The sequence below is a fragment of the Giraffa tippelskirchi genome, chromosome 12 (genome assembly GCF_054371585.1).
Source record: "Giraffa tippelskirchi isolate mGirTip1 chromosome 12, T2T-mGirTip1v1.2.pri, whole genome shotgun sequence".
Lineage (NCBI taxonomy): Eukaryota > Metazoa > Chordata > Mammalia > Artiodactyla > Giraffidae > Giraffa > Giraffa tippelskirchi.
The window spans coordinates 34,234,840-34,259,556 of record NC_137286.1 but is presented as its reverse complement, the minus strand read 5'-3'; the positions used below and the strand labels follow the sequence as shown (position 1 = coordinate 34,259,556).

The window sequence follows — 24,717 nt, the reverse complement described above, 5'->3', positions numbered from 1 at the left end:
TAGTTGTGGTGCATGGGCTTATTATTTGCCCCTTGGCATGTGGAATCTTCCCAGATTGGAGATTGAGCCCTGTCCCCTGCATTGGCAGGCAGATTCTTAACCACCGGGGGGTCCTGCTTAACATTTTGACTGGCAAATATACAGAAATTAATAGAAGGAAATCTTTCTGTCCACAGAGATAGCATGAAATGCTCATCAAATGTCTTGCTAAAAGTAGATCTGTTTTGTACATCAGTGATTTTCAAACTTAATTACGCAGAAGAGTCATCTAGGATCTTGTTAACATGAGGATTCTGATTAAATGTGGTGAGGCCTGTGGTCTGCATTTGTGACTTCCTTGGTGATGCCACTACTACTTGTCTACAGGATGTCACTTTTGAGTATCACTGCTAAATAGTACATTCATTACTTTTCAGTCTAGTGTATTCTTTCTGTAAAGATTTGTTTTCAGTAAATTGCTTCTGATGATCAGTATTCCCCTCCCTAAAAGCTCAAACCCCACTTTATTTTTTTGGCCTCACCACTCAGCTTGTGGGATCTTAGTTTCCTGACCAGGGATCAGACCTGGGGCCCCAGCAATGAAAACACTGAGCCCTAACCAGGGGACCGCCAGGGAACTCCTCAAAGCCAACTTAAAAAAGAAAAATTGTTGGCCAGGGCTAGGTGTGTGTGTATGTGAAAGAAAGATCAGTTGTGCAGTTCGCCAACAATTGATGTAAAATTGTCAGGGACTGGTAACTTTTGTAGCCCTCAACCCCCCCGTCTTGAAATTAGGGCTACGTTTGCTCATCCTCAGGCTTTGATGCTTTTCTCATCCTTTAAGTTCTATAGCAGATGTTCATCAGGCTCCCCTAGAATTCCCAGAATTGTCAGGTTTTGTAGGTCTGGAGGCTTGAACTGCTTTAGAATAATTAGGGGCTCTATTACTTTGAGCTTCAGCTCTTGCTTTCCACAAGGCTTGTTCTTTCTCTCTTCAGGTTGGAGGTTGTAGTTGTTGATAGAGAAATGAAAGAAACAGGAGTTGATCTGGACAGTTGTCATAAAGCTCTTTTCGGTATCTTTTTAGTTTTATTAATGGACCTTGGCTCATTCTGGGCTATGACTTTTTTGGCACTTTTCCTTTAGGTCAGAACCACCACTGTTTTTAATCTTTTTTCCTGTGCCCTCTTCTTTGTCCATGTGTGTGTTGGTGGGAGTGCTTTTAACATCTGTACTCACTGGAGAATGCTGTGCAACCATATTACTGTGGTTTTTTTTAGCTTTTATTTTAAATTTGAGTTGGTATAATTCACAGCTAATTGCACAATTGATTGTCAGAATCTCACTTTTGAGAATTTCTTTAAAAAATACCAGCGACTCTTTTCTCTCTAGAGTTTTAGGTTATAGATTTAATTTTGTGAAATCTATACCTTGAAAGCAAAGAGGAACTAAAGAGCCTCTTGTTGAGGGAGAAAGAAGAGAGTGAAAAGCCAGCTTAAAACTCAACATTCAAAAAACTAAGATCACGGCATCCCGTCCCATCACTTGATGGCAAATAGATGGGGAAAAAATGGAAGCAGTGACAGATTTTATTTTGGGGGGCTCCAAAATCACTGCAGACAGTGACTGCAGCCACAAAATTAAAAGATGCTTGGTCCTTGGAAGAAAAGCTATGACAAACCTAGACAGCATATTAAAAAGCAGAGACATCACTTTACTGACAAAGGTCTGTATAGTAAACGCTACGGTTTTCCATTAGTCATGTACACATGTGAGAGCTGGACCAAAAAGAAGGCTGAGCGCCGAAGACTTGATGCTTCAAACTGTGGTTCTGGAGAAGACTCTTGAGAGTCTCTTGGACAGCAAGGAGATGAAAGTAGTAAATCATAAAGGAAGTCAACCCTGAATATTCATTGGAAAGAATGATGCTAAAGCTGAAGCTCCTATACTTTGGTCACCTGATGTGAAGAGCTGACTCATTGGAAAAGACCCTGATGCTGGGAAAAATTGAGGGCAGAAGAGGGTGACAGAGGGTGAGATGGTTGGATGGCATTACCAACTCAATGGACATGAATTTGAGCAAACTCCAGGAGATAGTGAAGGACAGGGAAGCCTGGAGTGCCACAGTTCATGGGATTGCGCAGAGTCAGACACAGCTTAGCGACTGAACAACAACAGCAACATCTTGAAAGCACTATAAAGCACCATGGATTTTTTAAAAAAGTGAACTTCCCAGAGTCAGAAAACCTAAATTCTGAGTCAGGTTCGTTTGGGGCTCTTGGGCATGTTACATAACAGTTGGAAATCTTAGTTTTCTCAACTGTAATATGGGGGTAATGAGAGTACCCATCTCCTAAAGCCATTGAAAGGACTTCACAATCCCTGTAAAACTAAATATCTGACTGGTGGTTAGAGCTCAGTACCCAATAAGTATTTGCTGTTGTTAACAACTATTTTTGTTAATGGCCTGATGTTATTTACTGATGTGTAGTAGGGTTTACATAATGCCTTTAGAGAGCCCGTTATTGGATCGTGTGAAGTAGGTGGGTGTTACCCTTTTTGAATGAGGAAGTTTCGGCATGAAGAGTTTTGACTGGCTTGAGGGCACATAGCTGTGGCAGAACTGGATCTTTAATCCAGGATTACTGGTGCCACATCTAGGACTTGTTCCCTTTACTGCATCCTCTGACAGCTGGCTATCGAACTTTTTTTTTCCTGTTTCTTCTTTTATTGAAGCATAGTTGACATACAAGATTATATTATTTTCAGGTGTACAGCACAGTGATTTGACATTTATATTTATTACAGAAACGCAGGAATAGCCAGATGGAAGAGGTGCGTAGGGCAAAGTATGTGGAAAGGCAGATGGAACCTCCACGTCCTCTCCAGGGCCAGGTGCGCGGCTCTCCCGAAACCTCTGTGTTCACCAACTCAGAAGCTCCTTGGTTATCAAACTTTCAAAGATCACATGGTTACTTTCTCTTTGAGACCCTTTTAGTTTTTCTACTAGTTTATCTTCTTGGTCTGGATTAAATCTGGTATAGTAGTTCCCTCATCTTTTTAGAACAAAGCTGTCAGCAAGGTTTTATCAGATTTTCAACCTCCTGCCCCCTTTTAAGATAAATTTGATACCTAGCCAGTAATGAGAAGCTTGAAGTTTCCTATCTCTAACATGATTATTACCATGCCAATTGGGGGATCTCAATCAGAAAAATAATCTATATTCTCCATCATTGAGCAGGCTGAAGGGTACTCTAGCAGTCTACCATGTCCATCACTCTTTGATTCTCATTCAGAAATTCTCTAGTGTGGTTTATGAATTTCTACTGGGGAATATCATTTGGGACACATTGCCATCCCACTTTCCCCTGTAAGATTTGAATGAGAGGTCTTCCTTGGTGGCTCAGTGGTAAACGATCTGCCTGCTAATGCAGGGGACACAGGTTTGATCCCTGATCTGGGAAGATTCCACATGCCAAGGAACAACTAAGTCCGTGTGCCACAACTGTTGAACTTATACTCTGGAGCCCAGGAGCTGCAACTGCTGAAGCCTGCACTCCCTAGAGCCCGTTCTCCACAACAAGAGAAGCTGCCACAATTAGAAGCCCATGCACCGGAGCTAAAGAGTAGCCCCAGCTCACTGCAACTAGAGAAAAGCCTACATAGCAATAAAGACCCAGCATAGCCAAAAATAAATAAGTTATATATATAAAAAAGATTTGAGTGAGATTTGCCCATCAGTTGTCATATAGCATTCACAAATTCATTAAATTTAAATTTTCATGGGTAGGAACCATGTCTTACTTCATAAAATTTGTAAACTTTAATTTATTTTGGACATCTCTTATTAGATGTCTTTTTTAAAAAAATAATAAACCTCCTTTATTCCTTTGCATTTTCTCTTTTGTTCTGTCCTTTTTATTTTATTTATTTATTTTCTGGCTGCTCTGCATGGCTTGCAGGATCTCAATTCCCCATTGAAGGACTGAACTGCCCTCTGCAGTGGAAGCATGAGGTCCTAACCACTGGACCACCAGGAAGTTCCCTAGATGTCTTAAGATAGTGGCAACTTAATCTTCGGATATTTTCTTTTGTGACTTCATAGTTACCTCTCTCATTGCTTTTCTTATGTTGTTCCTGATATTCTTTGCCAGTTTTACCCAGGAATTTTTCTCACTATTTTCAGTTTTAAACTCTCATAGTCAGGTCAGCAAGTATTCAGATGAACATGTTCTTCCTACTCCCTGTCAGCAACACTCTTTTAGCAAGCTGAGAGCCCATCATCATTCATACATTCACTCATCAGAATGGTGCCGTGCACTGTGCTTGGTGTTGAGTATGCATCTGTGAGCCTGGGAGACTTGGCCCTTGCACCTCCCTAAACTTACAGGCCAATGGGAACAGGTAAACAATAGCTCTTATAATACTGTGTGCCTGGGTGGAAGACAGTGAAAACTTCCAGGATGAAGATGTGGGATTTAGACTGACGCTTAGAAAAGACCCCGATGATGGGAAAGATTGAAGGTGGGAGAAGAAGGGGACGACAGAGGACGAGATGGTTGGATGGCATCACCGACTCAATGGACATGAGTTTGAGCAAGCTCCGGGGGATGGTGAAGGACAGGGAAGCCTGGTGTGCTGCAGTCCATGGGGTCACAAAGAGTTGGACATGACTGAGCAACTGAACAACAAACAACAAATAAAGGGTGAATAGGAGTAAGCCAGGGTTGGGAGGCAGGAAAGGAGAATGTTTCAGCAGGATCTGGCATATCTGATTTGCTGATAGTCATTCACATCCTCCTTTCTTCTCTGATGTCTCAGCCAGCAATTGGAAGAAGAGATAATTGTTACTAAAGGCCTCCCCCATCCCCTGGGTACCACAAATCCTTTGGATTTTTTTTTCCTCTAGAAATACATTCCAGGTTCTTCTGGTTGTGTATTTCACTCTCTTATTAACCAGCTGGAATGGGTAGCAGTTGGCAGGCTGCCTTTGGGTTTGTCCTTGTGGAGAGTGACCAATTATGTACTCACCCCCACTCCCAACAACCCATTTCCCCCTGGAAACATGGATGGCTTTGCTCTTGTTGATGGTGAGGAGCTTCCTGTTTATTCTCTAGATTTCTGTGTTTTTTTTTTCTGCTGTGTTTCTCGCTTGTGTTATATTCTTCTTCCCCTCAACCTCTGGACATGAATTTTTTCCTCTGACAATTTAGAAATGTTTGCTTCCTTATTTTCTTGTTGAATTATTTCCTCCATTGTCTCTGGGAGTTCTTCATCCTCTTTGATAACCTTTGTCTGGAGAGTGGTATTTAAGCCTGAGAGGAGAGATGCCAGCTTGTGTTTAATAAACATGCTGTTGGCAAAGGCCTCCATCAGAAAAGCAAATGTGGCACAATTCTGCAGTGCCTTGGAACATCCTGTTGAGTGCTTGTTGTTGTTCAGTCGCTAAGTTGTGTCCGACTTTTGCAACCCCATGGACTGTAGCATACTAGGCTCCTCTCTCCTCCACTATCTCTTGGAGTTTGCTCAAAGTCACGTCCATTGAGCTGGTGTTGCTATCTAACCATCTCATTCTCTTCCGCCCTCTTCTCCTTTGCCTTCAATCTTTCCTAGCTTCAGAGTCTTTTTCAGTGAGTCAGCTCTTCTGTTTAGTGCTGAAGGTTCCAAAAAAGCAGTTATAAATCCCTTATCCCTTTGTACAGCTCCCTAACTCATCTTTAGCCTTGATAGGAAGACTATTAGACTATCAACAAACTCATCATTTGGTGGCATTGTGTTCAGATAACCTTATTATACATATTTTAGTTAAAGACTATATAAAATATTTTATTTTGGGGGTAGATAATGTAGTCACATGATTTAAACTTAAAAAGGTACAGAGGAGAATTTGGTAAATATCCTCCCTCTTGCCATATCTCTCAGCCACCTAGTTCTCCTCTGAGACAACCAGTGTTACCAGTTTATTATATATCCTTCCAGAGGAATTTTGTGCATAGACAAACACATGACATACTATATATGTCATAATATATATTTCAGGTAATGTCCCAACCAGTACTGGTCTGTGGCCTGTTAGGAACCAGGCAGCATAGCAGGAGGTGAACACTTGTCTTCCACAAAACCGGTCCCTGGTGCCAAAAAGGTTGGGGACTGCTGATACAATATATATGCTGATGAGATGAATGATGTGTATCTAGTATTTCTCAAGGCCACTTAGTGGATAGAAAGACTGTAGGATTTGAAAAGTTTTGATTGAATTCAAGCCTCAAAACCTCAGCTATGCCATTTATTAGTTGAGTGACCTTGAACAGCTTGCTTAGGCTCTATGTGCTTTGATTTCTTTACGTGGTTGAATATGATGTATTCCAGGCTTCCTGGGTGGTGCTAGTGGTAAAGAACCTGCCTGCCAATGCAGGAGATGTAGGAGTTCAATCCCTGGGTCAGGAAGATCCCCTGGAGGAGGGCATGACAACCTACTCCAATATTCTTGCCCGGAGAATCCCATGGACAGAGGATCCTGGCAGTCTACCATCTATAGGGTCATAAAGAATTGGACACAGCTGAAGCAACTGAGCACACACATGATGTATGTACAGTTCCTTCTTTGGTGCATGTTAAATGCTTCTCAAGTGGTTGCTTCTTGCTGGACCACACTCTTTGGCCTATGTGAACAGGGAGGGGCAGAGTCTTGCTGTAAAAAAATGAATGGATTGAATTGCCTTCTTTACCGTAGTATGTGACCAATGCTCTCTACTTACGAAGGGAACCATGAGCCAGGGGAGACAGAAAGAGCACTTTGAAAAGAATAGAACATTTTTCATTTGTCGGGAATTGGTGAACAGCTATTCCTGGTCTAAGGCCTTCATGCTTGACTGCTGGAGTGCTGATAAACCCTAGGACTTCGCTTCTGCTGGTAGGAAGTTACTAATGTTGAGGAGCTTTTCATGTTTAATAAGTCAATTAGCTCTGGTTCTTCAGTATTGCTTGAAGCTTTGGACTCTTATGGGAAGCTTCGTTTGGTCAGCCCTACTTTAGGTTTCTTGCTGTTCAGTTCCCATTGTGATGTTAATCCTTTAATAGCAATTAGTTTTTATTCTTTTTGGTTCTTGCACAATGCTTGATTAATAGATGGAAGAGTCTGAATTTCAGATCCAGTCCCATATGGTTTTATCAGGAGGATGATGTTAGGCCTTCTTTCCTGGTTATCTGGACTCAGCATTTTTGATGGGATTTGTAGGCCTTTGAATTTGAGGTTTCCTTGGTCTCTTAAGGGGTGAAAGGGATTTTTAAATAATTAATTATTTCGGCCACACCATGCAGCATGTAGGATCTTAGTTCCCCAGCCAGGGATCGAACCCACATCCCCTGCATTGCAAAGAGGATTCTTAACCGCTGAACCACCAGGAGAGTCCCAAGAAAGAGATTTTATATATAGTTTAACACTTGGATACCAGAATAGAGACAACTGCTGATGTGGGGATATCTTTAAAGTAAGAAAAATTTCAGGACTTCCTGGTGGTCCATCAGTTAAGACTCCGTGCTTCCTGCAGGGGGCACAAGTTCAATCCTTGGTGGGAGAACTAAGATCCCGCATGCCATGGCCAAGAAAAAAAGTAAGAAAAAATTTGAATATCCACCGTGCAAGATTCTAAGTGGTTTTAAGTCACTGGTTGTGAGTTCCCAAATTACTGTTCTCCAGATTGCTATTAATGATTTATCTTTTATAAACAAATTACATTTACTGTCTCTCCTCTGAAGGAGCTTTGTACTTAGTATATTACTAGAGAAAACTGGGGAACCACTGAAAGGTAGAAATGTCTATCTATTTGAATATATGGATTTAAGAATTGTATATCATGTTTTATATATTAGGAAGTGTGAAATACAGAATTTCTGATAGCTAAGGTCCAAGGAATCAAAATTTAGAGACATTAAAATATCCCATAGTTTCTCTGACTTTTTGAAAGAAAGCATTAAAAATAAAAAACGATTGAAAGTGAAACTATTTTTTAAAAAGTTTGATCCATTGAAATAGAGAAAATAAATAAGGTCAATGAAGGAAAAGCGAGTAGAAATCAGACTTGAGCACATTGTAAGTACTTAAAAAAGAAAGTGAAGCAGGTCTGATTGCAGGCACCACCTCAACTGCCTTCTTCTGCCTTCAGCTGCTGTAAGAATGATCCTAGAACTGACCCCAGTGGGAGGTAGACTAGGAGTTGTTGTTGTTCAGTCACTAAGTTGTGTCTGACTCTTTGCGACCCCATGGACTGCAGCACGCCAGGCTTCCCTGTCCTTTGTTATCTGCTTGAGTTTGCTCAAACTCATGTCCATTGAGTCTATGATGCCATCCAAACATCTCATCCTCTGTTGCTATCTTCTCCTGCTCCCCTCAATCTTTCCCAGCATCAGGGTCTTTTCCAATGAGTTGGCACTTTGCATCATGTGGCCAAAGGATTGGAGCTTCAGCTTCAGCATCAGTTCTTCTGGTGAATATTCAGGGTTGATTTCCTTTAGGATTGACTGATTTGATCTTGCTGTCCAAGGGACTCTCAAGAGTCTTCTCCAGCACCACAGTTCAGAAACATCAATTCTTTGGCACTCAGTCTTCTTTATGGTCCAACTCCCACATCTGTACATACTGGAAAAATCATAGCTTTGACTGTATGGACCTTTGTCAGCAAAGTGATATCTCTGCTTTTTAGTACACTGTCTAGGTTTGTCATAGCTTTTCTTCCAAGGAGCAAGTGTCTTTTAATTTTGTGGCTGCAGTCACTGTCTGAAGTGAATTTGGAGCCCAATAAAATCTGTCACTGTTTCCACTTTTTGATAAATCACTGAGATGTTAACAGCTTTTTACTTGGTTAATTGATCTGTGGAGGTCACTTTTTAATGGGAAAAAGTTATGTGTTTTCCTTTTTTAAAAAATAAATGAAAAGGTCAGTTATTGCATTTAAAATGAGGACCACTTATAGTTTGGAATGGCTGCACAGATTTGGTTTTCATTTCTAGCCATGTTTTTTTTTTGGTTAGGAATTTTGGCAGGCTGCCCATTGGAGTTTCTTTTTTTCATTTTAAGAAAGTTTTTGGTGGCAGTAATTATAGTATAATTTAAGTAACATTGGTAGTAATTTAAGTAGGCAAATAGAACTATTTTGGATTGATTTGAAATTCATATGTATTTTTCCTTTTTTTTTTTTCTGAAAGGAAAATATTAGCATGGAACAAAAGGATTAAAGGCTTTTGGTTCTGTGTTTTACAGATTGATGCCATGTTTGTGGTGTCTTAGTGTTTTTAACAGAAAACTGATGTACTTTGGGTATGTGGTGGTCCTTTGTGTGAACATTCCATAATTTATTCATTCAGTTCAGTTCAGTTCAGTCGCTCAGTTGTGTCCGACTCTTTGCAACCCCATGAACCACAACATGCCAGGCCTCCCTGTCCATCACCAACTCCCGGAGTCCACCCAAACCCATTTATTCAGTACCTTATTTATTATTGGTCATTTAGGTTATTTCTAATATTTTGTCATTAGAAATAATGCTGCAGTAAATAATCGTTTATCTGGTATTCATTGCAGCATTATTTCTAATGGCAAAATATTAGAAACAACTCTGTGTGTGTATCTGTCTTTTACAATCATGTTTATATTTCTGTACAGTGGATTCCTGGAAGTGGTTGTGTGGGTCATAAGGTTTGCACATTTAAAACTATGCTAAATAAGTGCCAAATTGATTTAAAAAATGTTATTAATTATATAGTTGTCACATTGTGTGAAAGCATTCATTTCTAACATTCTCTTTTTTTTTTGGCTGCCCTGTGCTGCTTGCTGGGTCTTAGTTCCCTGACCAGGAATTGAACCTACGTCCCCACAGTGAAAGCACCAAGTTCTAATCACTGGCCCATCAAGGAATTCCCCCATATTCTTGTCAATACTGTATATGTCAATCTTGTAAACTATCATCAGTTGATAGGAGAAAATTGTATCCCTTTTTATTTATCTTTTAATATCTATAAACTTTATTTACTTTTTGACTAGGTTGGACTTCCCTGGTGGCTAGATGGTAAAGAATCCGCCTGCAACACGGGAGAGCTGGGTTCAATCCAGATGTAGTTTAAAAGATGTAAAAGTTTATAGTTTACCCTCTTTCCTAGTCTCAGTTCATTTCCTCTCCTCAGAGATGATCAATATTATCAGATTTTTTTTTTGTGGATGTATTCTTCTACAAATACTTTATGCATGTATGAACAGATTCGTATAATACACTTTTCCTATCAATTGACATATCACTTGTATCATATATACATAAGGATTATGTATACAAATTCTACATATACTAAAGATTATTTTTGGATTTTATTCTCTTCTATAAAGTCCTGTCTTTATGAGTCAGGTTTCTCTTCTTGTTTTCAAGTATTATTTTAAAACTTTATTTATTTATTTATGACTGCACTGAGTCTTTGTTGCCCTTGGGCTTTCTCTAGTTGACGTATGCTGGCTTCTCATTGTGGTGGTCTCTCTTGTTGTGGAGCACAAGCTCTAGGCTTGTGGGCTTCAGTAGTTGCAGCACATGAGCTCAGCAGTTGACCCCTCTATTCTTAGAGGGAATTTTGCTCAGTAAAAAAAAACACAACATTATAATGGGTGCTGAATTTTATACAGTGCATTTTCAGCATCTCTTGAGAAGGTTATATACTTTTTCTCCATTAGTATCTGTTTATATAGAAAATTGCTTTGGTAGATGTCCTTATCAGAGAAGGCAATGGCACCCCACTCCAGTACTCTTGCCTGGAAAATCCCATGAACGGAGGAGCCAGGTAGGCTGCAGTCCCTGGGGTCGCTGAGTCGGACACGACTGAGTGACTTCTCTTTCACTTTTCACTTTCATGCATTGGAGAAGGAAATGGCAACCTACTCCAGTGTTCTTGCCTGGAGAATCCCAGGGATGGGGGAGCCTGGTGGGCTGCCGTCTGTGGGGTCACACAGAGTCGGACACGACTGAAGCGACTTAGCAGCAGCAGCAGCAGCAGATGTCCTTATGTTAAACTGTCTTTTCATTCTTGGGAAGAGTCTTCTTTGGTTATAATGTATTTGTTCTCTATTATATTGGTGTTTCTACAACAAGAGCGTTATCTGTACCATGAAGCTTTAATAGAATATGGCATAAAAACCATCTGAGTCTGTAGGTAATTGTGTATATTTGTGAGTAGGGGATATCTGACAACTCTTGGTTTTTCATTCACATTTCTTTGATACTCAGTGGTCATTAGTACTTTTTTTTTTTAATTAGTTTATTTATCTATTTTTTAACTTTACAATATTGTATTGGTTTTGCCATACGTTGACATGAATCCACCATGGGTGTACATGTGTTTCCCTTCCAGAATCCCCCCTCCCAACTCCCTCCCCATCCCATCCCTCCGGGTCATCCCGATGCACCAGCCCCGAGCACCCTGTATCGTGCATTGAACCTGGACTGGCGAGTCGTTTCACATATGATAATTTACATGCTTCAGTGGCATTCTCCCATATCATCCTGCCCTCACCCTCTCCCATAGAGTCCATTCAACTGTTCTATACATCTGTGTCTCTTTTGCTGTCTCGCATACAGGGTTATCTTTACCGATTTACTAAATTCCATATATATGTGTTAGTATACTGTATTGGTATCTTTCTTTCTGGCTTACTTCACTCTGTATAATAGGCTCCAGTTTAATCCACCTCATTAGAACCGATTCGAATGTATTCTTTTTAATGGCTGAGTAATATTCTCATTAGTACTTCTAAAAGTGAATCTTAAAAGTTCCTTGGTTCTTCCTCCTCTGCCCTCTAAATGTTAATGTTGTTTAGAGTTCTGTTGTTCATTATTCATTCATACATATTTATTAGATATTATTAGAGATATTTATTTATGCCAGGCACAGTGCTGGGAGCTAAGTGAATAAAAATAAACATGATTCTTGACTTTGGGTTCCCAGCTGGCTCAGTGGTAAAGAATCTACCTGCCAGTGTGGGAGCCATAGATGTGGGTTCCATCCCTGGGTTGGGAAGATCCCCTCAAGAAGGAAATAGCAACCCGCTGCAGTCTTCTTGCCTGGGAAATCCCGTGGGAGAGGAACCTGGTGGGCTACAGTCCATGGGGTCCAAAAAGTTAGACACAACTGAGTGAGCAAGATCCTTGACTTAACAGAACTTCCCTCCCTACTGCAGTTTTTTCCTTCTATCTGGCTTGCCCACTGCTGACAGAGTCATTTTTAGCTGGAAGAGGAGAACTAAACTTATTTCATCCCTTCTCTTAAAAGATCTCTGTTGAATCCTTCATGGGTATAGAGTTATGGACCTTTCCTGTGTGGCTCAGCCTCCTGGTCGGCTCCTCTTCTGCCAATCTCTGTCATATACACTGGGCACATGGCTACACTGTACCCCCCAGTAACCCCCATTCCTTCATGACTCAGCCTTTACACATTAAAAAAAAATACTTGGTTTTCTTTTTTAAAAACTACTGTATTTTTAAAAAATATCTATTTTTATTTATCTGGCTGTGCCAGGTCTTAGTTACGACACATGGGATCTTTGATTTTTGTTGCAGCATTTGGGATTTTTAGTTGCAGCATGCATATTCTTCGTTGTGGCATGTGGGCTCTAGTTCCCTGACCAGGGATTGAACCTGGGCCCCCTGCATTGGGAGTGCAGTCTTAGCCTCTGAACTACCAGGGAAGTCCACTTTTACACATATTTTGTTTTCTCTAATGAGAATTCTTATCTCTTCCTGGCAAATTTTTACTCATCCTTCAAGGCACTCTTTTAAAAAGATTTATTTTTAATTTTCTTGAGAGTTTGAATCCTACAGTATTCTGTTCATAGATCTTAGAACTTAAACTATATGAGGCTGATGCTGACCTATTTATATATCTCCATGTTTAAATGATTATAACCTGCTCAGAATGGGTCTTTTTCTCTCTGAGTTATGTCTGAACAGCCACTGTACTGCTTAGCACAAAGTGTGTGTGTGTGTGTGTGTGTGCACGTGCTTAGTCGCTCAGTCGTGTCCGACTCTTGCGACTCATAAACTGTAGCCTGCCAGGCTCCACTGTCCATGGGATTCTCCAGGCAAGAATACCGGAGTGGGTTGCCATTTCCTTCTCCAGGGGATCTTCCCAACCCAGGAATCGAATCCAGGTCTTCTGCATTGCAGACTCTTTACTGACTGAGCTACGAGGGAAGCGCCTAGCACAAAGTAGTTCCTCAGCAAATACTTGTGAATGCTTGACTGACCACATGAGTGGATGCCTGAAAGAGCTCTGCTCTGTTGTTGCCTTGAAGGGAGATGCTACTGCTACTAGTCGTGGGAGGTTGCCAGGGAGGAAACAAGTCTCTGAACTAACACAGTGTATACTTTCTTCTTCCCTCTCCCCAAGATGTGTGTGTGTGTTGGGGGGTGGGGGACGGACTGAGGTGGTTGTAGGGACATCAACTTAAAAAAAGTATATGTTTATTAGTATTTTTCTGTTGATTTTAACTTTTAAATTATTAAATACATGAGAATAGCTGTGGAATGATGGGATTTTGATTGACCTTTTCCCTTTTTTTGCAGATTTTCTTTATTACATTATTTCATAACATGATAAAATCAGAAGTTGTTCTTAGAACTTTTTCCTTTCAAGATGCAGTAAAACCCTGTTTAAGGAAACGCTGGCTCTTTAAAAATCACATTTTAAGAAAAGGCAAAATTTTCCTGATAAAATGAAAGTATTTGAGAGTAACCAGTAAATACTAATTCAAAAAAACTAGGTTTATTTCCATGTTTGACACAGTAACAGAGGGCTAAAGGGAAGATGGTAGTTTTTCGTTTGAAAATTCAACAGACTTCACCTTGTTGCATTAAAGCAAGCTAGTGTATTTTAGTTCAGATTCTGTTTCCTGGCAGATTTGTATGGACTAAAGGGATTAACAGACATAACAAGACAATTCACAATGAAAGAAAGGTGGGAAAACAGGCAAAAGAGGAAGGTGATTTACTAATGCATCTGTCACTGAAATTAATGGGGAAATGGCATATTTGACAAAATACGAGATAACCTCACATTTGGTGAAAGGCAGACACTGAGTCTTATATTGAATCACTTTTCTTATTTGGGTATTCAGTGCCTTTTTTTTTTTTTGCTTCAGTGCATGTGTTTGCCCTGCACAAAGTTGTTCCTGTATTATGATGAGAAATACTCTCAAGTCAGTTTGATGCTGTTGAAAAGGATTTGTGCTCAGGATGGCAGTGTTAATCTCCAGAGCTGCCAGTGTACCGACAAAAGCATTTAGAGTTGGGAGCAAGGGTATAAATACCCCTGGGTCTGGCTTTTTCTGTGTTGTCACAGAGCCCTGAATGAGGATAAGTTGCCCCTTTCAAGACTTTTGTCTTGCAGTTGAACACGTATTGGAAATTTCCAATTTAAATTTATGCTTTTGGATAAAAAGGATTAGAGAGATTGAATTGCTGCAGGCTAAAGAGAAGCAACAGCAGTCACTTGATTTTGAGAAGTCTATCTCTGTTGAAAGACGTTTTAGTGTGAAATGACTGGAGTAAGGAAAAAAAGGAGAATGAACATCCATTCAGAGACTACCTACCAAGTACCAGGTACTGTGGTGAATGCTTCCTGCTGCTGCTGCTGCTGCTGCTAAGTCTCTTCAGTCGTGTCCAACTCTCTGCGAACCCGTAGACGGCAGCCCACCAGGCTCTGCCATCCCTGGGATTCTCCAGGCAAGAACACTGGAGTGGGTTGCCATTTCCTACCCATTGTCTTATTCAAGCTTTATCCTCTCATGAGGAAATAGAGACTCAGAGAGAAGTATATAATTACAGTAAGCTTTTTTTTTTTTTTTTTTAAATTTGGCTTCACCAGGTCTTAATTGCAGTATGTGGGATCTAGCTCCCCAACCAGAGATTGAACCTAAGGCCCCTTGCACTGGGAATATGAAATCCCAGCCACTGGGCCACTAGGGAATTCCCCTACAATAAGCTTTGACTATGCTGAAACAAATCTTACCTATACCAAACAAGTTGATTGAGGAAAGTTATAAGTGGTGAGGTTAGTTTTTCTGCACATCAGTTCAGACCTTTTCCCAGAGGAAGACCAAGGCTGTTTGAACTGTGACCACTCCTTAGCCGCCAGATGTTAACAACTTGTGGTTACTCATAAGCCTAGATAGATTCAAACCATTGACCTTGAGCTGAAGTATTTTGTAAGCTGTGACTCACCTTTTGGTTAGTTCATTCTTTCACTAGGAAATATACTGAGTATTAATTTCTGGAATTTCAGTGATCCCTTCTGAAGAGTGTACTGCTCATTAAAATATCTGGGTCTTGTTTTTCTGGTAACAAACAGAACCACAAATTGATCTATCCTTAGTGGTTGTGCCAAATCCTTGTTTAAACAGAGAGAGAGATCTGATTAACTATCTGGAGAGAGGCTGTTAAAGATCTGTTTAACTGTTTGGAGAGAGGCTGTTGAAAGGTCATCCTTTCTAGCTTCTGTAAGAGGTTCATCTCTTCCGCCAGAGGAATGGGGATACAGGAGAGTGAATCCAAGGCTGAACATAACAGGTGGTGTATGTGTGTATTTGTATCTGTGAATACCACATCTCTGTTTATCGGACACTGGACTCGCTTCATGCAAGGCCTAGTCAGGCCAAATCTGGAGGAATTGTTCCCGTGCTTAAAGCCAAGAATAACATCCTGACCAGCAGGGAACAGAGGTCAACTCAAGGCAGCAGCTCTTGGGAGCTACACGACATCAAGAACCTTGAAGGAACTTAGTTTAATAAGAAGGAAGCCAATATATACCTTGAAGGAAGTGTGTGAAACCTGTATGTCTCTTGTTGTTGTTCAGTTACTAAGTCATGTCCGACTCTTTGCGTGAACTGAAGCATGCCAGGCCTTTCTGTCCATCACTATCTCCCAGAGTTTGCGCAAACTCATGTCCATTGAGTCGGTGATGCCATCCAACCATCTCATCCTCTGTCTCCCTTTCTTCTCTTGTGCTTAGTCTTGCTCACCATTAGGGTCTTTTCCAATGAGTCAGCTCACTGGGGTATGAGAAATAAAAAACAGTCATCCTAACAGGTGGAGTTCATATAACCTCCTGGTCATCTAACTGTATTTTCCCCTCCTACCTGGATATTGATTTTGTCTGTTTATTGTTTTTATTAGAAAAGGAGGAAAAATATATTCTGTTATTCTGGTGTTTTATTGTACAGGCAGCTTCAGAGACGCCCAGAAGTGCTGGCTTTAAAAGATGATATGTTAAACAAATAGCCTTTACAAAATCTCCTGGGACCTTCTGGTTTTCCTGAAGTTTTGTCTCTGGGATCTTTATGCTCCAGTTTCTCTTCCGTCTTTCCTCATTCTGATGCTGACCACTCATCCCACAGAGGCAACTCCAACTGTTTTCTGGTAGAGCATTCTAAGTTTGTCCTGTTGTCTTCTCTGGGACTCATTTCTCTGGTCTGACTTCAAGTGGTTCTGGGCCAAAGCAATTGTAAAAGCTTTTCTTCATAGCTTTTATTTCTTGGCTCTTTCTATTTATGTACTTTGTCTGATTAGTTTTGCTGGTTTCCTCTTTTTCCATCTGATGTGAGGTATATTGCCTCAGCTGCAGGCTTCTAAAGCTCAGATGCCGCCCCAGGCCTCTTAGATTTTGCTCCACTTTGTAAAGTGCCTTTTTCCTTTCCTAGAAATTGGTTCTGTGGTATGAGGTATTGCTGACTCTTCCAGGACTCTAGTTTGCTAGTTGTTTAAACACGTATGTAGCAATTTAGATTGTATTTGCAAGATAGGACTTGTTGCCAAGACTCTGAATAGGTCATTGCTGTTACCCTTTCTCCCCTATTTTTGAACTGAAAAATTAGAGACCATGGTCACGTAGTAGGTTGGTCTCATATCTCTTGAAACAAACCTCATTTTTATATTCCTTATGTGTAGCACAGCAGTTGGCCTTTAGATATTAACAAATAGTTAAATACATAATAGTTTAATTAATACATCTTAACTGTGGGGTTGATTGAGCAATTAAATTTCAGAATTCTCATCAAGTTGGTCACATTTTGGATCCATATGTGAGAGAAGTTTCTGGTTGGAAGGGACCAAATAGCAGTGTAGGAAATGTTTAGCAATTTAGAATATGCATGCCAAAAAATCCTGATGTAAATCCTATTCTAAAATGAAGAAACAGAAGGATGGTTTAGCTAGAGCGGAGACTGGTTAAAATGTAAGGAGAAGTAGGGTGAGGGAGGATAAAAGAACATGGATTAAAAGACAGCAACAATTATGGAAGTAGGCATCTTGTCAGTTTGGGATTAAACCATGAAAATGAAAATTTCCCACTCTTCCCCCATTAGCAGGCTCTCCACCTTCACACCCCTCTCTCAAACCACTATCCAGAGGAGCTGTTAATGACCCTCTGGCCTCTAGTGTCCAGTTTTGAGGGCTGCTTTATGAAGCACAGAGAGGTCCTGTGAGGTCAGTCAGTGCAAAGAGCAGTTGGCCTTTAAATTCGTTAAATTCTTCGTAATCGTTTTGCTGCTCTCAACAGTATTGCTAATTCCAAAGCCAAAACCATTTTCTAATTGTTTTACTGTGTGTGACCGGCTTATGGGACCAAAACAGCAGCTGAGACTGCTTTACTGCCCTGTGCGTTATGCAGTAACCCTTCAGAGGGGCGCTTTACTTCTTTTTTAGCCTTAAAAAAAAAAAACAAAAAAACAAAAAACAAACTCTGCTGTTTTTTTGCTTTAGGGCCAGTAATTTGCATCTTATTTAGGAACCTTGCTCTCCCCCTCATTATTTCTTCATATATCCTTGCGCTAAGTAAGCCCTGCTCTGAACCTGGCTCTGGCTTCTAGCCTCATTGAGTTGTATGAATTGTAATAATTTCTGATTTCAGATCTGTTTCCAGCTTTTGTTTTTCCCTGCTCTCTTGGGGTTCAAACTTGCTTGGGGAAAGTTTTTTTTTCTTGTTTATTTTTTTGTTTTGTAAATATATTCTCTAATAATTACTCTATTTTCTTTGTCAAACAGGCCACCAAGCAGTTTCTTGAAGAGATTAACAAGTGGACAGTTCAGTACAACGTTTCCCCCCTCTCTTGGAATGTGGCCGTCAAATTCCTCATGGCCCGGAAGTTTGATGTGCTCCGTGCCATTGAGTTGTTTCACTCCTACAGAGTATGTAGCTCAGAGATGGACCTGCTGTGTGGCACCTGGGCTCTCTATGTTGCTGTTGTCTCTTCCACAGTCTGTACACATGGTGTTTCTCCCCACTCCCATAAAAAAAGAAAAAAAAGAAGTGGATCAGTATCCACGAGCCCTACTTTGAAGTCAGAAAATCCTTCTGAAGATATTTAGTCTCTCCCTAAATAAACTAAAAAAAAAAAAAAGAGAGAGAAGGGGGATAAGAGGCACTGGGATTAGTTTATGAGTTTAAGACTAAAGCTTCATTTACACCCATTTTATGGATCATCTTGTTCAATATTCATTTATTGAACAGGTTTTTATTATATACCTACTAATATCTAGGTGCAGAGATTACTGTTTAGAAAGAGAGAGTAAATAAATAATTACAGAAAAGCTATGATAGGGCAAAACTGTATTCTGCGGAAAGCACGTTTAGTTAGGAGACTCGAGGAAGCTTCCCTGAAGGAAATGACTTCTCAAGTAAGAAGAGTGAGTAGGAATCGGAGGGTGGGGGAGTATGGCAGAGAGAACAGCAAGTTTAGATGCCTAGTGGCAAGAGGGAAATTGAGCTGAGTGGAAGTGCTCAGTAGGGGTGGGGGTATGGCAGGAGATTGAGCAACAGAGGTAAACAAGGCCAGATCAGAGAGTATCTGCTTTTTCTTAAGGGCAGAGAAATTCATTGACAGAATAAACAGCAAAATGTGTTGATCAAATATGCTTTCTGGAAAGATTTTTTTCACTGTGCTTTAGAGGATGGATCAGAAGGGCTATAGCGGAGACAGATCCATTAGAACGCTGCTGCGCTTACTAGGAGAGAGATGATTGTGGTGTCATTAAGCATAGTGTTAGCGGGAATAGAGAAAAAGTGGGTAGATCCTAGAAGTGAAATTGATAGAACAGAGTTACGTAAATTGGTGTGTGAGGAAAAGGGAGTGGTGATTCCAGGTCTCTGACTTGGGCAACAGGGTGGTAAATGGTGGCGGCATTTACTAATTAAGGGACACTGAAGGGGTATAAGTATGTGGACAGAGTAGGCCATGAGTTCAGTTTGACCATGTCAAGGTTGAAGTGCCAGTGGGATAGCCAAATAGACATGTCCTCCAAGCAGTTGGGATATGAGTCTAGGATTTGGGAAAGAAGGCTGGACTGAAAGTAGAGACTTCAGAGTGACCACAGTAGAATATTGCAGCTAAATATTGGAGCCATGAGAATGGGGGTGGCCATCCGGGGAGAGAGTGAGGAGTAGGGATATGAGCAGAACCTCATTTCATACTTTTTGCTTTTTTCTCAGTATTGTTTGTTAAAGTTAAATTTTCATGGCTTAGGTAAGGCATGCACTCTCCTGTGATTCCAGCATGCATACTGTCTTCACTTGCTGCCTTGCCTCTGTAGGCATTTGAATTTGATTTTGGGATGAATTGTGAAAGAATGTGAACAAAGACCTAGTTTGTTGTATTCACCACAGTGTTCTTAACACTTAGCTCAGTGCCTGGCACATAATAGTTGCTCTACAAATATTGGCAGAATGAATGAATGAGTCAGTGAGTGAAATGAGTGAACAAATGAATCATAAAAAGCCCACAAAAGAGTCTTAGAAGGAGTAGCTGAAGAAATAGAAAAACCAAGAGAGTATTTTTTAAAAAAAATAAAAAATAGAGAATCTCTCAGGAAAAAGAGAATGTGAGTGGTCAACCTTATTAAAAGGAGGACTGAAGATGCTCACTGGATTCAGTGACTGGAAGGTCCTGGTCACTGGAGCAGGAGCTCTGGGTGGTATGGTTAGACTGGGAGGAAATGAGAATGTGATTGAATGAGTGTTGAGGGAGCTGAGGGTGAGCTTGAAGAATCTGGCTGTGAAGATAAATTAAAATGAGGTCATGGTAGCTGTTGTTGCAGAGGATACTAAGTGGGGCGATGGCTCCTATTTAAGACAGCAGAGGCCTAAGCCTGGATGAGGTGTTAGGATATGTGCTTCCAGACAGTTTAGGTGCATATTTTAATATCAGTGCTGCTGCATGTTTAAGAAGCTTAGGTTTGCACTCTGATAATTGATATATATTGGTTGGTCTTCAGGGTTAGGCTTCTCACTGATTCAAAGGAGAGATCCTAAGCTCTGAGGGGCTGATAAGGTAGCATTGGACAAGAATTCTGCTAACAGTTGGCTTAGAGGAAGGTTACAAAGGAATTCATAATTCAGTAATCTGATTTCTAAAATCCCTTATCTCTGAGATTTTGTGGTTACATAAAGCTGTCATGAGTATACAGTATTTTTATATTAATTTATCTTGCTTGTTTTATTTTTAGGAAACACGAAGGAAGGAGGGCATTGTGAAGCTGAAACCTCATGAGGAACCTCTCCGTTCTGAGATCCTTAGTGGAAAATTCACCATCTTAGTGAGTATTTATGAAACCCTCTTGTAACATCTCTTTATTTCTTTTTGTAGCTATTGTTCTCTTTGGACTTTGTTCCTAGATACCTTACCCTGAATCTAGAGAGTCTTAATAGTGGGGAATAGATTGTAAAACAGCTGTGAAGTTTGGCATAAAATTATTCTAGTAATAATTGAAATAACTGAAACTCAGTTGTATAGTAGTTTTAGAAAAGTTTCTTCATTGGTCCATTAAGGTCAGTCAAGACCTTTGGGAGGTGTATACAGTGTGTCAGAGCCCTGTCCTTCCTTATTTAACGTAAGTTCTCTCCACTTAGAGACCACAGCCTTTCAGGTAAGTGTCCAATGGTACTTTTAAGGCAGAGCGTGGAAACCATGGTCGTATTCTCTGGTTTTCTCCTGTTGCTTTTTCTTCACTATCCTGCCTGGGAAATTAGCTAAGCAGCTAATATAGACCATTGTTTAATTTCTCTGTACCTGAAGAGTTAAGAAAACGTGGTTTTTTTCCTACCATAGGAATATGATCCTGGGAGTGCTGAGAGTCAGACATGGGATGATTAAAAAGCTTTTTTCCTTTTCTGGAGCAATTGATGCAAGTCAGAGAAGTATTATCAGCATCTATGCTCTTTATGGCAAACCTTTGTCCAGGATATAAGAAGCCTTAGTGATTTCTGTGATTTTTCTATTTGATATCTAAATATTTATTGTTTTGTTTGCTCTAGAATGTTCGGGACCCAACAGGCGCCTCTATCGCCCTCTTCACTGCCAGATTACATCATCCCCACAAGTCAGTCCAACATGTGGTACTTCAGGCTCTGTTTTACTTGCTGGACAGAGCTGTGGATAGGTGAGCTTGGACATTATCTTTTGGGTGTTCTACATCCAGATGGGAAAGTGACAGTGTTTGATTTGATTAAACTCAGCAGTGCATTCACCATGCTCCTAGGATGTGCCTTAGGCAGTGCTATGAATAGAAAACACTCCATGTCCTTAAGGGCTTGGCGTGTTTCCAGGTACTATCAAGATGGTGGCTATTCTGCATCCTTACCTGCTTGGCTCTATTTCAGGGCAACAGCAGCTAAGAAAGCTAATTCACTAGCCATTCTTAGTGTACTGAGAATTACTTATTGAAAGAGTGTGAAGGTAAGATGACCTGTGCTGGTTCTTTCTGACCGTTCTCCCCTGGTATTGATTTTTAAAACCCTCTGAAGCCTCAGTTTCTTTATCTGTAAAAGTGAAATAATGCTGAGGATTTTGAAAATCAGCATTCAGGAGAGAGAAGTCCAAGACCATAAGTTAAGCAGAATCATCTTTATAAATAAGTGTGCTGTGTGTTCAGTCGCTTGGTTGTGTCTGACTCTTTGCAATCCCATGGACTGTAGCTCACCAGGCTTCTCTATAAGCAAAAATAACCAGCCTGGGTCATGTCTCCCTTCCTGTTCTTAGGTAAATAGTGTTATTACTTTTCTATAGACAAAGAAACTTAGGCCCCAGGAATTTTTGTGGCTTTTTTACAGTCATCACATATTGATTGAACTAAATCTAAGATCCTGGTTTCTTCACTCTTGGTCAGAACTTTTGGTACTCCTACTGTGTTACTTTTCTCTTTTACATCCTTTTTTCCCTGGTGCTCGCCATTTACAGTGTGTTATTGCTCCCAATGTCATTGACTGGTCCTCTTGGTTAGAAGTGATATCCCGAGGGCCGACACTGGAGATAATGAGAGGCAGCTATGTGCTTTAGTCATACTTCTGTACTTAGAGGATGGGGATAGCTGAAGGATTTTCTGAGGTGGGGCTCTGTGTCTAGTTCACTTTGCTCCTGCCTTGTTAATGTTACTTTCATTTACTTACCTTCTGCTGGTGGTGTTCAGGGGGAGATATATCCAAACCACACCCACAGCATTATTCTGAAAAAGAGAAGTTACTAAGGAGAAAGGACCAGTGGTCAATGGCCGGTCAGAAGTGTGGAATTTCTCAGTTCTTCTTTCTTATGATTGTTCTTCAGACATAATTTCTGGAATATAATTCCCTTTGAAATGTTTCTTTACCTCAGGGGGTTGAGTGGAAGGCTCTTTTACCGAGAAATTGAGCATTGGCTTCCTCTTTGAGCAGCTTAGAGTTGGAGCTTTCATATAGGCATGACAGTGACCAAAGCTTGCTTTTTCCAGTGAGAGTATTGAATCCCATAGGAATACCACACAGGTAAACGTAATTAAAACCTTGTTCTCATGATCTCCATCACTTTCTTAAAAATCCTCAGTGAGTCCTTATTTTTCAGAGGGTGCATATAAGCTAAATAAATGTGAGCCCTTTTTCCCCCCTAAATGAAATATTTTACCAGTGAGTAGAAATTTTTGTTTTCCTTTGTTACCTTGAACCAGAATGGAAGAGGAGGAAACCCTTTCTCTTCACTAAATCTTGCCCTTCCGTGAAGGCCCAATTTCTGTGGCTGGCTCCTTCACCCCTCCAACTAGTCATAAAATTCTTTCTACTCTGACTTTAATAGCAGTTATTACTAATACCAATCATTTTGTATTTAATTATACATAGCCTTATGATGTCATCGGAGAAGGCAATGGCACCCCACTCCAGTACTCTTGCCTGGAAAATCCCATGGACAGAGGAGCCTGGTAGGCTGCAGTCCATGGAGTCGCTAGGAGTCGGACACGACTGAGTGACTTCACTTTTCACTTTTCACTTTCATACATCGGAGAAGGAAATGGCAACCCACTCCAGTATTCTTGCCTGGAGAATCCCAGGGACAGGGGAGCCTGGTGGGCTTCTATCTATGGGGTTTCACAGAGTCGGACACGACTGAAGCGACTTAGCAGCAGCAGCAGCAGTATGATGTCATTTATCTTATACTTTTTTTTTTCTTTTTACCTACCACTGGATGGTAAGCTCTAGGAGGGCAGGGAATCTTCTTTTCAACCTTATATGATGGAAAATTCCCAAATCCCCACGGTGGAGTGGAAATTGTATCATCAGCTTTCATATACCTATCATTCATCTTCTTTCACAGTGATCTGAAACCAGTCTTGTTTTGTTGATAGCCCCTCACCCACCCTTTTACCTTTGATTATTTTGAAGGAAATGTCGGGGGCAGCGGTAGTCTTCTTGGTGTTCCCAGTTATATCCTAGTTCAGGAATCAATCTCAATAGGGTAGGGAAGCAGTTATTCTTAGTAGGGAACTAGCATTGTTATTGAATGATAAACCTTATATTCTGTACCCAGGGAAGTAAAAATGCTATTGCATTTGTATTTCATATGCCTTCAAAGGATGAGCAGTTTTAGGTCTAGGAATATAGAATCTGCATCATTATGCACCATAACTTCTTTTATTAAATTCTATTTCCTTTGGTGCTGATTTCTCTTTGTTTCAATCCCTTGCCATGGGCTAGAGCTGTGAGGGGAAAACCTATAATTCTTTGAGTTTGGCCCATGTTGAGCCTATGGAGAAAAGGGAAATCTCTAGATGTGGGTCGTCTACTCAATGCTGGGCCACTCATTTAACAGCATCTTTGATCTTGGTAAATTAGTCTCTCTAGGGTTGTGAAAAAAGGAGACAAGATATAGCTGTCACTTTAACATGTGAGGGGCCATTTGCAATTAAGTCTGCTGTAGAAACTGGGTTCTACTTCAGAGATTTTTAAAGTGCTACTTCATGAATAGGTGCTTCTGCCTTGTATTCTGTTGAAAGGATGAAGTTATAGAGGTTTCCAGGAGCTAATGCCAGAAACAAAAAATGAGGACACAAAATAACATTGAGGTTCCTGATTTCAGGAATTTGTTTTGTGTCAAAAAGTTTTCTTGAATGTAAATACATGTGAAAACTATTGCTATCATCTGTGAATAGTCCAATCAAATAATTTATTTCTAACAGTCATTTAGGTGTGCAGATCAGAAGCAGGTAAAGATCGGGCTTGGTGAAAGAGTGCAACTTTAGGAATTAAGGAGATTGGACCAAGTAATATTTTTTGTTTCTAACTTCATTCTGGGAATAGGCCCACCAGCTCTTTATCTACTTTTTAAGATGCCTCCCAAAGAATATTAGGTTTTTCTCTTCCTTCATTAAAGTCATAAGAGACAAATATGTCATCATTGAGTTTAGAATTTTGTTTTACAGT

General features: G+C 40.4%; 1 protein-coding gene across 3 annotated transcripts in view; it reads left to right on the top strand.

The window, feature by feature from the left end:
- PTPN9 (protein tyrosine phosphatase non-receptor type 9) overlaps positions 1-24,717 on the top strand; it is a 72,724-nt gene that overhangs the window by 16,495 nt on the left and 31,512 nt on the right. Inside the window, exons 1-4 of one of the 3 annotated variants that reach the window (XM_081550429.1) lie at positions 4,725-4,853; positions 18,045-18,188; positions 20,502-20,591; positions 21,310-21,434. In XM_081550429.1, coding sequence (XP_081406555.1) covers positions 18,135-18,188; positions 20,502-20,591; positions 21,310-21,434 — 269 coding nt within the window. In that variant the 5' untranslated portion in view covers positions 4,725-4,853; positions 18,045-18,134. Of the gene's footprint in view, positions 1-4,724; positions 4,854-6,045; positions 6,122-18,044; positions 18,189-20,501; positions 20,592-21,309; positions 21,435-24,717 lie in introns of those variants that run through there. The other 2 variants (XM_081550428.1, XM_081550427.1) reach the window with 2 other exon arrangements.